Source organism: Rhinoderma darwinii, chromosome 3 (assembly GCF_050947455.1).
Source record: "Rhinoderma darwinii isolate aRhiDar2 chromosome 3, aRhiDar2.hap1, whole genome shotgun sequence".
Taxonomy (NCBI): domain Eukaryota; kingdom Metazoa; phylum Chordata; class Amphibia; order Anura; family Rhinodermatidae; genus Rhinoderma; species Rhinoderma darwinii.
This window is the reverse complement of record NC_134689.1, coordinates 241,012,354-241,025,168: the sequence shown is the minus strand read 5'-3', so window position 1 is coordinate 241,025,168 and position 12,815 is coordinate 241,012,354. Positions and strand designations below refer to the sequence as shown.

The window sequence follows — 12,815 nt, the reverse complement described above, 5'->3', positions numbered from 1 at the left end:
TGGCTTTACTGACTACTCTCCTGCTCTGCGTTTGGTACCTCGTACACTCGTGGTTTGACTCGGCTTGTTCACTACTCTTGTTGCTCACGGTGTTGCCGTGGGCAACTGCCCCATTTCCCTTAGCTTCTGTGTACCCTTGTCTGTTTGTCTGTCTTTCACATATTGAGCATAGGGACCGTCGCCCAGTTGTATGCCGTCGCCTAGGACGGGCCGTGCAAGTAGGCAGGGACTGAGTGGCGGGTAGATTAGGGCTCACATGTCTGTCTCCCTACCCCGTCATTACAGGCAGTGTGTGGCAATATCTACAGGGAGCAGTGTGTGGCATTATCTACAGGGGGCTGTGTGTGGCATTAGCTACTGGGGTTGTGTGGCATTATCTACTGGGGCTGTGTGTGTCATTATCTACAGGGATTGTGTGTGTGGCATTATCTACAGGAGGCTGTGTGGCATTATCTACAGGGGGCTGTGTGTGGGGGCTGTGTGGCATTATCTCCAGGGGTTGAGTGTGTGTGTGTGTAATTATCTACAGGGGGCTGTGTGTTATTATCTACACGGAGCTGTGTGTGGCATTATCTACAGAGGTCTGTGTGTGGCATTATCTACAGGGGCTGTGTGTGGCATTATCTACAGGGAGCTGTGTGTGGCATTATCTACAGGGAGCTGTGTGTGGCATCATCTATAGGGGGCTGTGTGTGGCATTATCTACAGGGGGCTGTGTGCGGCATTATCTATAGGGGGCTGTGTGGCATAGTATACAGGGGGCTGTGTGTGGAATTATCTAAAGGGGTTGTGTGTGGCATTATCTATAATGGGCTGTGTGTCATTATCTACACGGAGCTGTGTTTGGCATTATCTACAGAGGTCTGTGTGTGGCATTATCTACAGGGGCTGTTTGTGGCATTATCTACAGGGAGCTGTGTGTGGCATTATCTATAGGGGGCTGTGTGTGGCATTATCTACAGGGGGCTGTGTGTGGCATTATCTACAGGGGGCTGTGTGGCATAATATACAGGGGGCTGTCTGTGGCATTATCTAAAGGGGCTGTGTGTGGCATTATCTATAGTGGGCTGTGTGGCATTATCTACAGGGGGCTGTGTGGCATTATCTACAGGGGTCAGTGTGTGGCATTATCTACAGGGGTTGTGTGTAGCATTATCTACAGGGGGCTGTGTGGCATTATCTACAGGGGGCAATGTGTGTGGCATTATTTACAGGAGATGTGTTTGTGGCATTATCCACAGGTGGTTGTGTGGCATTATCTACAGGGGGCTGTGTGTGGCATTATCTACAGGGGGCTGTGTGTGGCATTATCTACAGGTGGTGTGTGTGGCATTATCTACAGGGGGCTGTGTGTGGCATTATCTACAGGGAGTTGTGTGTGGCATTATCTACAGGGGGCTGTGTGTGGCATTATCTACAGGGGACTGTGTGTGGCATTATCTACAGGAGATGTGTGTGGCATTATCCACAGGGGCCTGTGTGGCATTATCTACAGGGGGGTGGCATTATCTACAGGGGGTGTGTGGCATTATCTACACGGAGCTGTGTGTGGCATTATCTACAGAGGTCTGTGTGTGGCATTATCTATAATGGGCTGTGTGTGGCATTATCTACAGGGAGCTGTGTGTGGCATTATCTACAGGGAGCTGTGTGTGGCATTATCTACAGGGAGCTGTGTGTGGCATTATCTATAGGGGGCTGTGTGTGGCATTATCTACAGGGGGCTGTGTGCGCCATTATCTACAGGGGGCTGTGTGGCATAATATACAGGGGGCTGTCTGTGGCATTATCTAAAGGGGCTGTGTGTGGCATTATCTATAGTGGGCTGTGTGGCATTATCTACAGGGGGCTGTGTGGCATTATCTACAGGGGTCAGTGTGTGGCATTATCTAAAGGGGTTGTGTGTAGCATTATCTACAGGGGGCTGTGTGGCATTATCTACAGGGGGCAATGTGTGTGGCATTATTTACAGGAGATGTGTTTGTGGCATTATCCACAGGGGGTTGTGTGGCATTATCTACAGGGGGCTGTGTGTGGCATTATCTACAGGGGGCTGTGTGTGGCATTATTTACAGGGGGCTGTGTGTGGCATTATCTACAGGTGGTGTGTGTGGCATTATCTACAGGGGGCTGTGTGTGGCATTATCTACAGGGAGTTGTGTGTGGCATTATCTACAGGGGGCTGTGTGTGGCATTATCTACAGGGGACTGCGTGTGGCATTATCTACAGGGGGCTGTGTGTGGCATTATCTACAGGGAGTTGTGTGTGGCATTATCTACAGGGGGCTGTGTGTGGCATTATCCACAGGGGCCTGTGTGGCATTATCTACAGGGGGGTGGCATTATCTACAGGGGGTGTGTGGCATTATCTACAGGGGGGTGGCATTATCTACAGAAGGCACTGTATATATTGGGCATAAACTGGGGGCCTAATCTCTATATGGGGTTTAAACAAGGCCTAATTTTTATATGGGGCACAAACTGGAGGACGAACTTCTATATGGGGGCACAAACTGCAGTTTTACTGCAGCTTTAAGTGAGTTCCCCCGCAAAGGGGCCCACTAAGTCTGTGTTGCCCAAGGGCCCACATAAACCTGGAGCCGGCCCTGCGGGTAGGGGTTAACCAACCAATCTCTTTCAGGACCATGTATGCGCTGTAGAGATATAACGGCCTGACCTTGTGATCAATGGTCCTCAAGGTCAAAATGAGCCGCTGAGGGGTTTAAACGAGGGGTTAAACAGGATGCAACCGGACATAAAAATGATGCAGGGTTTTATAAGTATGCAGGGTTTTATAAGTGCCTTTTTTTTTGTAATCTTGAAAAGAAAACCGTACCTTTCAACAGGATGCAAAAACATGGTGTGAACCAGTCCTAACTCATATAAACGAATAGATTCCACCCTCAATAGACCTCTAGGACACATGCAAAGTGACTTTTCTCCACTGAAGTATATCAAGGCGGACACATCATGCTGCTGTTACTGCGGTACTTCTACTTTATTGAAGCATCCCATTGACTAAGGAGGATAACCAATGGAATTATTGTGGGTTAGTTAAGATGCATATTCTTTGCTGCTATTTCCCCGACAATGCCGAACCTGGACCCTTCTTCTCTCTTCTTTACTGCCTAATCTAATGCCAACATCATGTAGCCATGCCATCTAGAGCACCATAGCCATTAACTGCTATATATCACTGTTCCTGCTGGAACATGTAGTTCCACAAGTGGCAGGTCCCCCCAGCTGATTTTACCATGGTTATCAGCAGATACACGTCTACTGACATGCCAACTTTCCTCGTGGGCCCCTATGAAGCTGAACAGGCATTATGGCCACTCTGAGCACTCCACTGTTACTTCATGTTGCTAAAATGAATAACCCTTTCCATGCTTCCACTACAGCAAATTGTGCTTTGTGTAAATGAAAATGAAAGTTTGAGATTCGCAGTGAATGTACATGAAAAGTACAATTTGTTTGATGCATGACAAGGTCCGCCATACAAGTCAGTGGAGCGACATCCTGGTGCCATTTTCAGTTTGGATAGAGACTTTATCAATGCTAAACCATTCAGTGCCAGGGTGCCACAGCCGTATAATGCTCTTGCTAGTTATATTTGCTATACACTGCTAGTTTGCAGAAATATCAGCACAGATCCCAGAAATCCAAGATTCCCAACCAGCCACATACCATTTTCTGTGGCCTCCTATACACCCCTAGACTTTTATGTTTTTTAATTTGAGCCTGTATATTACTATTTTTAACTTTACTTTCAATCTGTGACTCAGGTTGAGCACCCCGGCTACATGTATACTCACACCTCACTGATTTATCTTGCAAAATCATGAAAATCTTAGGCACCAACAATCCGGTTGAACAACCAAGAAGCCAGTGCTCACTTATTCACGAGATGTTCCCAGATCCCCAACTAACTGACATATAATAAACACTCATAATAGGAAATTGTATAGAAGGCTCGGATTTGTCAAAACACCAGTAAAGTTAGACTATATTTAGACCTGCGGTTGGCCCTCAAATGGGGGTTTTATGAAGGTTTACATCACTTTCGAAGGAAAGAATAGCGCAGCATGCAGCGCTATTCTTATAATCAAAATGACAGAAAACATGATGGAACCCTAACAGACCCCCCTATATGTCAGAGACACTCAGGACCAGCTTTCTGTCGCATGTCAGTCAAGCTGACCTGTCGAATTTAGCTTTGACGGCAAGATACAGCTTCTATGTTTCTTGAAAAGTAAAAATTTGATTTAATAAAAAACAATATGAAACTTGCTTCAAATTCCATAATACATTGTTTTATTAAAAAAAAAAAAATGAGTGCAAAGGCTTACATATGCTTTAAAGGCTTGTGCACCGCAGTTTGTAATAAATGCCATTACCATCGTCTCAGCAGCTCCACATATACTAGTCTAACATGGCGCCCTCAGTTAGGACAGCATGTCAGCACAGACTGGACTATTTTCAAGTAACCATTATATTCCATTTTATGTAAGTTCTAATGCACTCATTATTCTGTCTCTGTGCATATACATATAGACAATATGGACAATTCTTTATATCATAAAAAGTATTCTCAAAGCAATACTATTGCAACGATAGGAAGTTTAGGAAGGGGGATGAGTGTTTTGCCTAAATATATCTAAGTCTATTTATGTATGACATATTGTGTTTTAGCCAAGGCAAAAACATTGCAGCTTCCAGAAAAAACACCAGAAGGAATAAGGATAATAACTATAAGGATGACTATAAAAGTAATATATTATAATGCAGCATAACATTAATGGAATGTACTTTCCCTTTAAATAACTGCTGCATGAATCCTCATAGCAATTGTGCAACCAATAGAATTGCAAGATTTCAATTTAAAGAAGGAAAAAAAACATCAGTTGGTGCCAGTCTGTGATTTCTCTACTAGAGTTAAGACAGGCTCCCTGACTCTTACCGGAAGTGACAAAGTGACACGTTTTACGACTAAGACCCCGATTTTTATACGCCGATTGAAAGACAGACCGCTAGCTGCGAGTCAGCAGAGGTAAAATATGGAGAAACATGGGTAACTTTGGATAAATAATATGGAGAAACTTGGGTGACTATTAGTAAATATGGAGACAGATGGGTGACTATGGGTAAATATGGGGAAACTTTGGTGGCTATGGGTAAATATGGAGACAATTGGGTAACTATGGGTAAATACAATCAAAATTGGGTGATTATGGATAAATATGGAGAAACTTACGAGATTATGGAGAAATATGGAGAAACTTGGGCGACTATGAGTAAATCTGGAGACAAATAGGTGACTTTAATAAATATGGAGAAACTTGGGTGACTATGGGTAAATCTGGAGACAATTGGGTGACTGCATAAATATGGAGAAACTTGGGTTACTATGGATAAATGTGGAGAAACTTGAGTGACTATGGGTAAATCTGGAGACAATTGGGTTACTATGCATAAATATGGAGAAACTTGGGTGACATTGAAGAAATATAAAGTACGGATATAAACTGCACTGGAGAATGCTGAATGTATCTGGAGCATTACTGATACTGTTATTTACTAGACTGTATATAATATTTATAGAATACACTTAGAGGTAACATCACCATTTTATATCTCAGTGTGACTATGATATATATATATATTGTAGTGGGTCAGTTACTATATAGGGAGGGACAGGATATATACAGATAGTAATATGATGGAAACAGTACAGTCACTATAGTACATAGCAGATAGACATGAAATAAACACAATTAATGTAGTTATACTTGACAGATTAAATGTCCCAATAAAGTTAAAGAAGCTGAGCTGCAATATCAGAGACAGCCTATAGAGTGGCGCTGTTTCTATGAAAAAAAAGACCCTTTTTGTCTAATATCATACAATCCTTTTAAGTTAATGTTTCACAATAATATTAAATGCTTGGAAGTGATTTATAAAATCTTTAACCCATTAATGACTGTTGTATATTTTATGAGGCTATACCTGTTTCTACAAGCAAAGTAAAATGGATTAGGATTATCTATTAGGATTTCATGGCAAACCCTAAAATATAAACATGTTCTTTGTATCAGAGAACACAACATCTTAAATGGAGCATCCTCTATGACTAGTACAGAACTTAACAGTAACTTCTCTAGAAGATCTTTTTCAGAAAGAGTCACATCCCACATATTCATGTTCATTTTTCCTTCTCTTTAAGGTTCCCAGGAAGAAGGAGAAGGTTCCCAGGAGGAGAAGTGACCATGAGGAAGCGAAAGAGAGAGCTCATTGCCCTTTATGAGGAGGAGTGGTAAGAGTTGATATCACTGCAGTCACCATACTTGATGAACTTATACCAGCAAATCCATACTGAACATTACAAACCATCACTACAGTGGCGTAACTACCGCCGTAGCAGCAGTAGCGGCTGCTACGGGGCCCGCGGCATGAGGGGGCCCGTGTCGCCCGCCGGCCTGGGCCCCCACTATGGCCGGAGGCTCCGCTAGCAGCCGCTATGGCTGCTACAGCGGGACGCCACTGAACACTACGGCAGAGCAGGGAGGTATCTCCCCGCTCTGCCATTAACTGGTTCCCGACCACTGGCTGTGTTTTTACGGCCAGCGGTCAGGGTCCTTAAAACCCGAGCCATAGGCTTTCTACGGCTCGGGTTTTAACTTGCTGCCCGCGCGATCGGGCAGCTGAATGTCGGGTCTCCGGCTGTCAGTGACTGCCGGGGACCCTGAGGAGAGGATAGAAGCAGCTTTCGCTGCTTCTGTCTTCTCTGATCACTTGTACACAGCGCTGAATGCGCGCTGTGTACAGGAATAGAGACAGCAGCAGCGGCGCTGTCTCTATTCCTCCCGGTGATCATGTGACTGGTCACATGATCGCCGGGTCCCGTTAGTGACAGACTGCTGCTGGGTCTTACAAGACCCAGCACAGCCCTATTAGTGACAATCGTCACTATGAGAGGGCTGATTTCCCCTGTAACTGGGGCTGCTGTGCAGCTCCAGTTACAGTGGAAAACATGGTGTAAAAGAAAGAAAAAAAAAATATAAAGTTCCCCAAAGGTCTTCTTTGACCTTTCGGGGACAGACCATAATAATAAAAAAATAATAAAGTAAAGTGAAAAAAAAATTTAAATAATAAATACACATAAAATATCCACCCCAAAAAAAAAACGTTCCCCCCTCCAATCATTGTTGTAATGCTAGCGCTGACCCAATTACCCTAATATAGACATGTAATATATAAAAATTTACGGTAGACAATGGCGATCACAAATAAAAGGTCTATTTTAGGGTAAAACTATGTTATTACCCAAAAAAAAAATAGCTGAAATGTAAAAAAGCTTATTTTTTTACTATTATTTTCAAACTTTATGAATAAAAATTCTAAAATAGCAAAAAAGGTGTGTATAAAAACGATAAAAAATGAAACCTGCATTGTCTATGGAAAAAACGTCGCAAAAATCACGTCGTTAGCCCAACAAATAAAAAAGTTATAGCCATTTAACTAACACGTGCTAAAAATGGCTAAACGGTGTCTGGTCCTGAAGGCGCAAATTAGAGCAAAAGACATGTATCCCCTCTCCACAGGACATGTATCCCCCCCCCTCTCCACAAGATCTCCACAGGACATGTATCCCCTCTCCACAGGACATGTATCCCCTCTACACAGGATATCCACAGGATAGGGGATACATGTGTGATCGCTGGCATTGATAGGGAGAACGGGGGACTGAAAGTCCCCTGAAGTTCTCCATCACAAACCTCGGACTTCCGGGGTCTGTGTCGGCAGCTCCGTAGAAATAAATGGAGCGCCGGTCGTGCTTGTGCGCATGCGTGACCAGCGCTCCTTTCATTTTTATTGAGCTGCGCAGACGCCGGAAGTCAGAGGTTTGTCATGGAGACGTTCAGGGGACTTTCAGTCCCCCGTTCTCCCTATCGCTGCCAGCGATCACACATGTATCCCTTATCCTGTGGAGATCCTGTGGAGAGGGGATATATGTATTTTGAAGGACACACTGTAGGTCGCATTTTTTTGGGAGGGGGGACGCTGTATGGCATTCCCTACAGGGGGGAGCTGTATGGCGTTCCCTACAGGGGGGGCTGTATGGCGTTCCCTACAGGGGGGGTCTGTATGGCGTTCCCTACAGGGGGGGGCTGTATGGTGTTCCCTACAGGGGGGGGGGCTGTATGGCGTTCCCTACAGGGGGGGCTGTATGGCGTTCCCTACAGGGGGGGGCTTTATGGCGTTCCCTACAGGGGGGGGCTGTATGGCGTTCCCTACAGGGGGGGCAGTATGGCGTTCCCTACAGGGGGGGGCTGTATGGTGTTCCCTACAGGGGGGGGCTGTATGGCGTTCCCTACAGGGGGGGGCTGTATGGCGTTCCCTACAGGGGGGGCTGTATGGCGTTCTCTACATGGGGGCTGTATGGCGTTATCTACGGGGGGGGCTGTAAAAAAGGCACTATCTACAAGGGGGGGTTGTGTGACACCGAGTGGAGGGGGGGCCCCAGTCAAAAGTTTGCTATGGGGCCCAGTCTTTCCTAGTTACGCCCCTGCATCACTACATACATTTTATAATATTTATAGCACAAAACTTCATCAAATTCACCCATGAGGATGAATGTGTCCGTCTGTTGATAAGAAACTGTTCCCATTAGATATGTTTTTCAGTATATTTTAGATCATTATGAATCCGTCACCACAAACTGCTGCCAAAATGTATCAGTAATAAAAAGACTTACTGCAAAATAACTGCTAGTGTGAATTAGCCCTAAATACATTTAAACCATAATAAAAAAAACTCCATATGCCACCTCATGAAATCATACACAGAGCGAGGTACAGTATTGGCCCATGAACTTCCATGGCTGCTATATTACGGTTCCTTACAACTCTGACTTGTATGGATTCTTAATATGGCCGTGTACATAAGACCTAATATTGTAAAATATCTCTCTCTACTATCACAGTTCAGCATCTGCCATCGAGGGCGAGAGCAAGAAGAGGACGGACGACCTTATCCTGCTGCCAGAAGAGCGGGCAGCTTTTTTCACACTCCTTGGTAAGACGCAATGCACCTTCCAATGGTTCCAACCAGGCACATAGTATCATATTTTATCACATGAAATTAATTACTTCAATTAATATGGTATAAAAATGTGTTGGGAAAAGTGTCTGACACGCTTCCTACTAAAAAAGTGTTGAAAACCAACGCCAGTTGGACCTGCCATTATTTTCCCCTACGACAGATTCATCAACATGGAGTAGGCCCTGCTGATGAATATTGCACATGCTGCCTGGGTGAAGAGACTGGCGGACCATTTGTACCATGTGCCAGTAATATTAAATCTACCCCAATGTTCTTCAGAAATGATACTGTTGAGATACAGATCCGGTCCCTCTCCCTGCTCCGCGGTTGATACGTTTTGAATGTTGCAGTTTCGGTGCAAACGCTGGAAGGAAGGAGTCCGGCATTTTCATGAGCAGCCGCTACAACCGCCCCCCCCCCCCCCTGATGACTGACAGATTTCTCCCTGTGCACAGTAATAAAGAAAAAGCTGTCAATCATCGGCTGGGTGGGGGAGCGGCGGCTCATGAAAATGCCGGACTCCTTTCTCCCAGCGAGATGGGAGCGCTGCAACGCTCTAAATGTAAGTTTTCTAAAATCACTGAACTATCAGACATGACAGACCGCTGATATGAGTGTATCTGTCTCTACTTTATGGTGTTCTCACAGAGGGCAGCATAAAGACACTGACTGATTCCCTTTTAAGTGATTCTGTCTTAACCTCATAAAGACCATCTATAAATGTACCTGCTAAACGGCATTTTATTAGTTTGGGGTGCAAAATCAGGAACTATATACTTATTATTGGTAATAGAGAAAATAGGAGGAATCCTCCTGCTCACCTGGGTAGGTAATTTGCCTTGCCTGTAGCGCTCGGGTCCTCGTGTCGGCACACGTACTGGATAGACAAGAAAACAGAAGAAAGGATCCAGCGCTGAGACCATGTGTGTCTGTTAAAATTGGAAACTTCTTCCAAGTTTTATTGAACAAACTAAGTTAAAATTGGATAGTCCGTGTATCATTAGTATCCGTGGTTCATTGGGATAAATAAGCAGGTGCCTACGCGTTTCAGACGTGGTCTGCGTCATTAATCATGGATTTCCGTGAAAGCCATGATTAAGGACGCAGACCGCGTCTGAAACGCGTAGGCACCTGCTTATTTATCCCAATGAACCACGGATACTAATGATACAAGGACTATCCAATTTTAACTTCGTTTGTTCAATAAAACTTGGAAGAAGTTTCCAATTTTAACAGATACTTATTATTGCATGAGGCCTAGTTGGTTGAGGGCCTCATGCAATTGTGGGCAGGGCAATTGCGTTACAAAGTGAATTGCAGCTGTGACCACATGGTGTCCCTCGGCCAATCAGGCTTATAGACACCATAAATAACACATGCTGCGCCCTTTTTAACGCCATCCTACATGGGAGCAATAGCACCATCTAAATCAATCTATAGATACTTGTAGATGCTCTTTATTAAAGGGGTCTGTCTGGTGACACATTCCCTTTAAAAGTAAGATTGTTATAATTTAATTGTTCTAAAATAATCCTGTTTCTGCTATTTTTGTAGAAGACAAACACATCAAGTTATTTCTAGCAAGGGACAGGTGCCTTAGGATCTCGGACAAGGTATTATTGTATTGAGGGAGAGAACAGAACATTTTCCAGATTGAAGAGGATTCATCATATTTAAATAAGGGTCTTCTGCGGGTGTAACAGGCCTGGAGATATACTGCACTCTCTAACTCTCCTTCTCATCCCACCAGTATCTCCTGGCCATGGTCCTCATGTACTTTAGAAGAGCAAGACTGCGTACTGAGGAATATAGAACATATTTCTTTCCATGTCTGTGAGTTTCTTTTATTATTTGTATATGTTTATATATATATATATATATATATATATATAAATTCATACAGTAAGTACACATATGGAGCACATGACAGGGTACTATACAGTTGTCTTACACTAGGGTATACCCGATATCCTGTTTCCCGTCTGGACTCTTCAGTCGAATCTTGAAATGCTGTGTTGTAAAAAATATAGTAAATTAATTCTACAGCTTCTGCTACTGTTGTTATCACCATCATCATCATCATCATCATCATCATCATAAATATTGAATTCTGTACATTGTAATATTACTACCAATGAGATCAGCAGTTGGTTCTTTCCATTCTGCTTTCTCTTCTGACATGTTCTATCATTTATTTGGTTTATTTTTTCTTTCTTCCAGGTTTTTAGCCAACCAATTTGAAGAGGACATACCGTTTCATCGTGAGATCTACCCCTGGGCCCGAGGATGGAAGTGGACTTTACAGAAGGAACAGCTACTTCACTTACGCAACCTGTTGCTCATCCGAATGACATTTAGAGCCTGGGTGGACCAGGCCACCTGTGATCTGGTTAGTAACATAAAACAGGAAAACGATAAAACTTTGATTAAAGAAGAACTCCCACAAATAGCAGATAAAGTGCTCAGTAATGATTTTTAACCATAGTGTCAGGTATGCCATTGTATTTACAAAGGCGGAGCACAAAAAGCTATTTGTGGTAGTGCGTCTTTATAAGTCTGCAGTGATTCTAATCATTTATATACTGTTTAATTCCAGATCATGGCACAAGACCCTGACCATTGGGCATGGAAGAGGGAGAGAAAAGTCCATCACAGCTGGGCGATACGCCTGTTCAGAAGGGATGATGAAGAGCTCCGCATCAAAGGCCCATGGATCAGCCCCCTACCCTGTGACCTCTGTAACACCAATCTCCATCCATGCAAGGGGGAAGTGGCTGAATACATCCTTTCCCAGACAGACACAAAGGAGGAACCCAGAACAGCAGATTCATAAACATCTCTGGTAAGTAAAAAGTTTGAAGGGTTTCAAGTACCAGAAATATGAACATGTCTACTAGAATGTGAAAAATTACTGGATTATCTAACAATATGTTTTATAATGTAAAATACACTGCCTCAGGATACGTTCTCCATTCAGATAAAACCACTGTGCTGTGGGTGGTACTTTCAAATGGCTTGTTAATTGACCGCATGATTTCGCCGATAATTCTGCATTTTTTTCTGAGTTCATATAGAAGAGCCTGATAACGTTGATATGTTCATTCCTATAATGAACATGTTAATAAACTTTTTCTCCTATGATTTCTATTAATTTCTTAGATATACTGCTGCTAGGATGGGGACCAAAGCTGCCGGACGTACATGGAAAACGACTAGAAGACATGATGAATGAAGACCTAAACAAGGAGAAGGAGTTTTATCGTGTGTCCACATCTCTTATCCGGCCCAATTCCCACATATTTAAGCCCACACAGTATCATGTATCAGTAGCATGCTTCCTTAGTGCCTCCCTACAGTATAGTGTCCCCCATAGAACCCCATACACAGTATAATGACCACATAGATGCCCCCCACTGTAATATGTCCCAAATTGCCCCCACACACTATAATGCCCCCATAGTGGCCTTTACACAGTGTAATGCCTTTATAGTGTCCCCACACAGTATAATGCCCATAGTGCCTCACCACCGTATAGTGCCCCCCCATAGAACCCCACACAGTATAATGACCACATAGATGCCACCCATAGTATTATGTCCCATTAGGCCCCCACACACTATAATGCCCTTATAGTGGCCTTTACACACTGTAATGCCTTTTTAGTGCCCCCACACAGTATAATGCCCATAGCGCCTCCCACAATATGCCAAAAA

At 43.8% G+C, this 12,815-nt stretch overlaps 1 protein-coding gene across 2 annotated transcripts; it reads left to right on the top strand.

The window, feature by feature from the left end:
- Positions 1–6,237: 6,237 nt before the first annotated feature.
- On the top strand, positions 6,238–12,609 carry LOC142747997 (speedy protein 1-A-like). 2 transcript variants are annotated; one of them, XR_012882118.1, is made up of 5 exons: positions 6,238–6,313; positions 8,984–9,075; positions 11,323–11,491; positions 11,699–11,944; positions 12,262–12,609. XR_012882118.1 is itself a non-coding variant. In XM_075855114.1 (4 exons), exons 1-3 carry the CDS (start codon positions 10,874–10,876, stop codon positions 11,933–11,935), a joined length of 468 nt encoding a protein of 155 aa, XP_075711229.1. In that variant the 5' UTR covers positions 10,870–10,873; the 3' UTR covers positions 11,936–11,944; positions 12,262–12,609. The 2 variants fall into 2 exon arrangements, 1 of the variants encoding a protein (XP_075711229.1); XM_075855114.1 differs by lacking the exons at positions 6,238–6,313; positions 8,984–9,075 and adding an exon at positions 10,870–10,935.
- Positions 12,610–12,815: the final 206 nt, after the last annotated feature.

Excerpts from the sequence above, each read along its gene's own strand:
- LOC142747997 (XM_075855114.1), top strand. The coding sequence starts at position 10,874 with ATGTACTTTAGAAGAGCAAGACTGCGTACTGAGGAATATAGAACATAT. Across the intron at positions 10,936-11,322 it reads ACATATTTCTTTCCATGTCT|GTTTTTAGCCAACCAATTTG; the intron begins GTGAGTTTCTTT and ends TCTTTCTTCCAG. Across the intron at positions 11,492-11,698 it reads ACCAGGCCACCTGTGATCTG|ATCATGGCACAAGACCCTGA; the intron begins GTTAGTAACATA and ends GTTTAATTCCAG.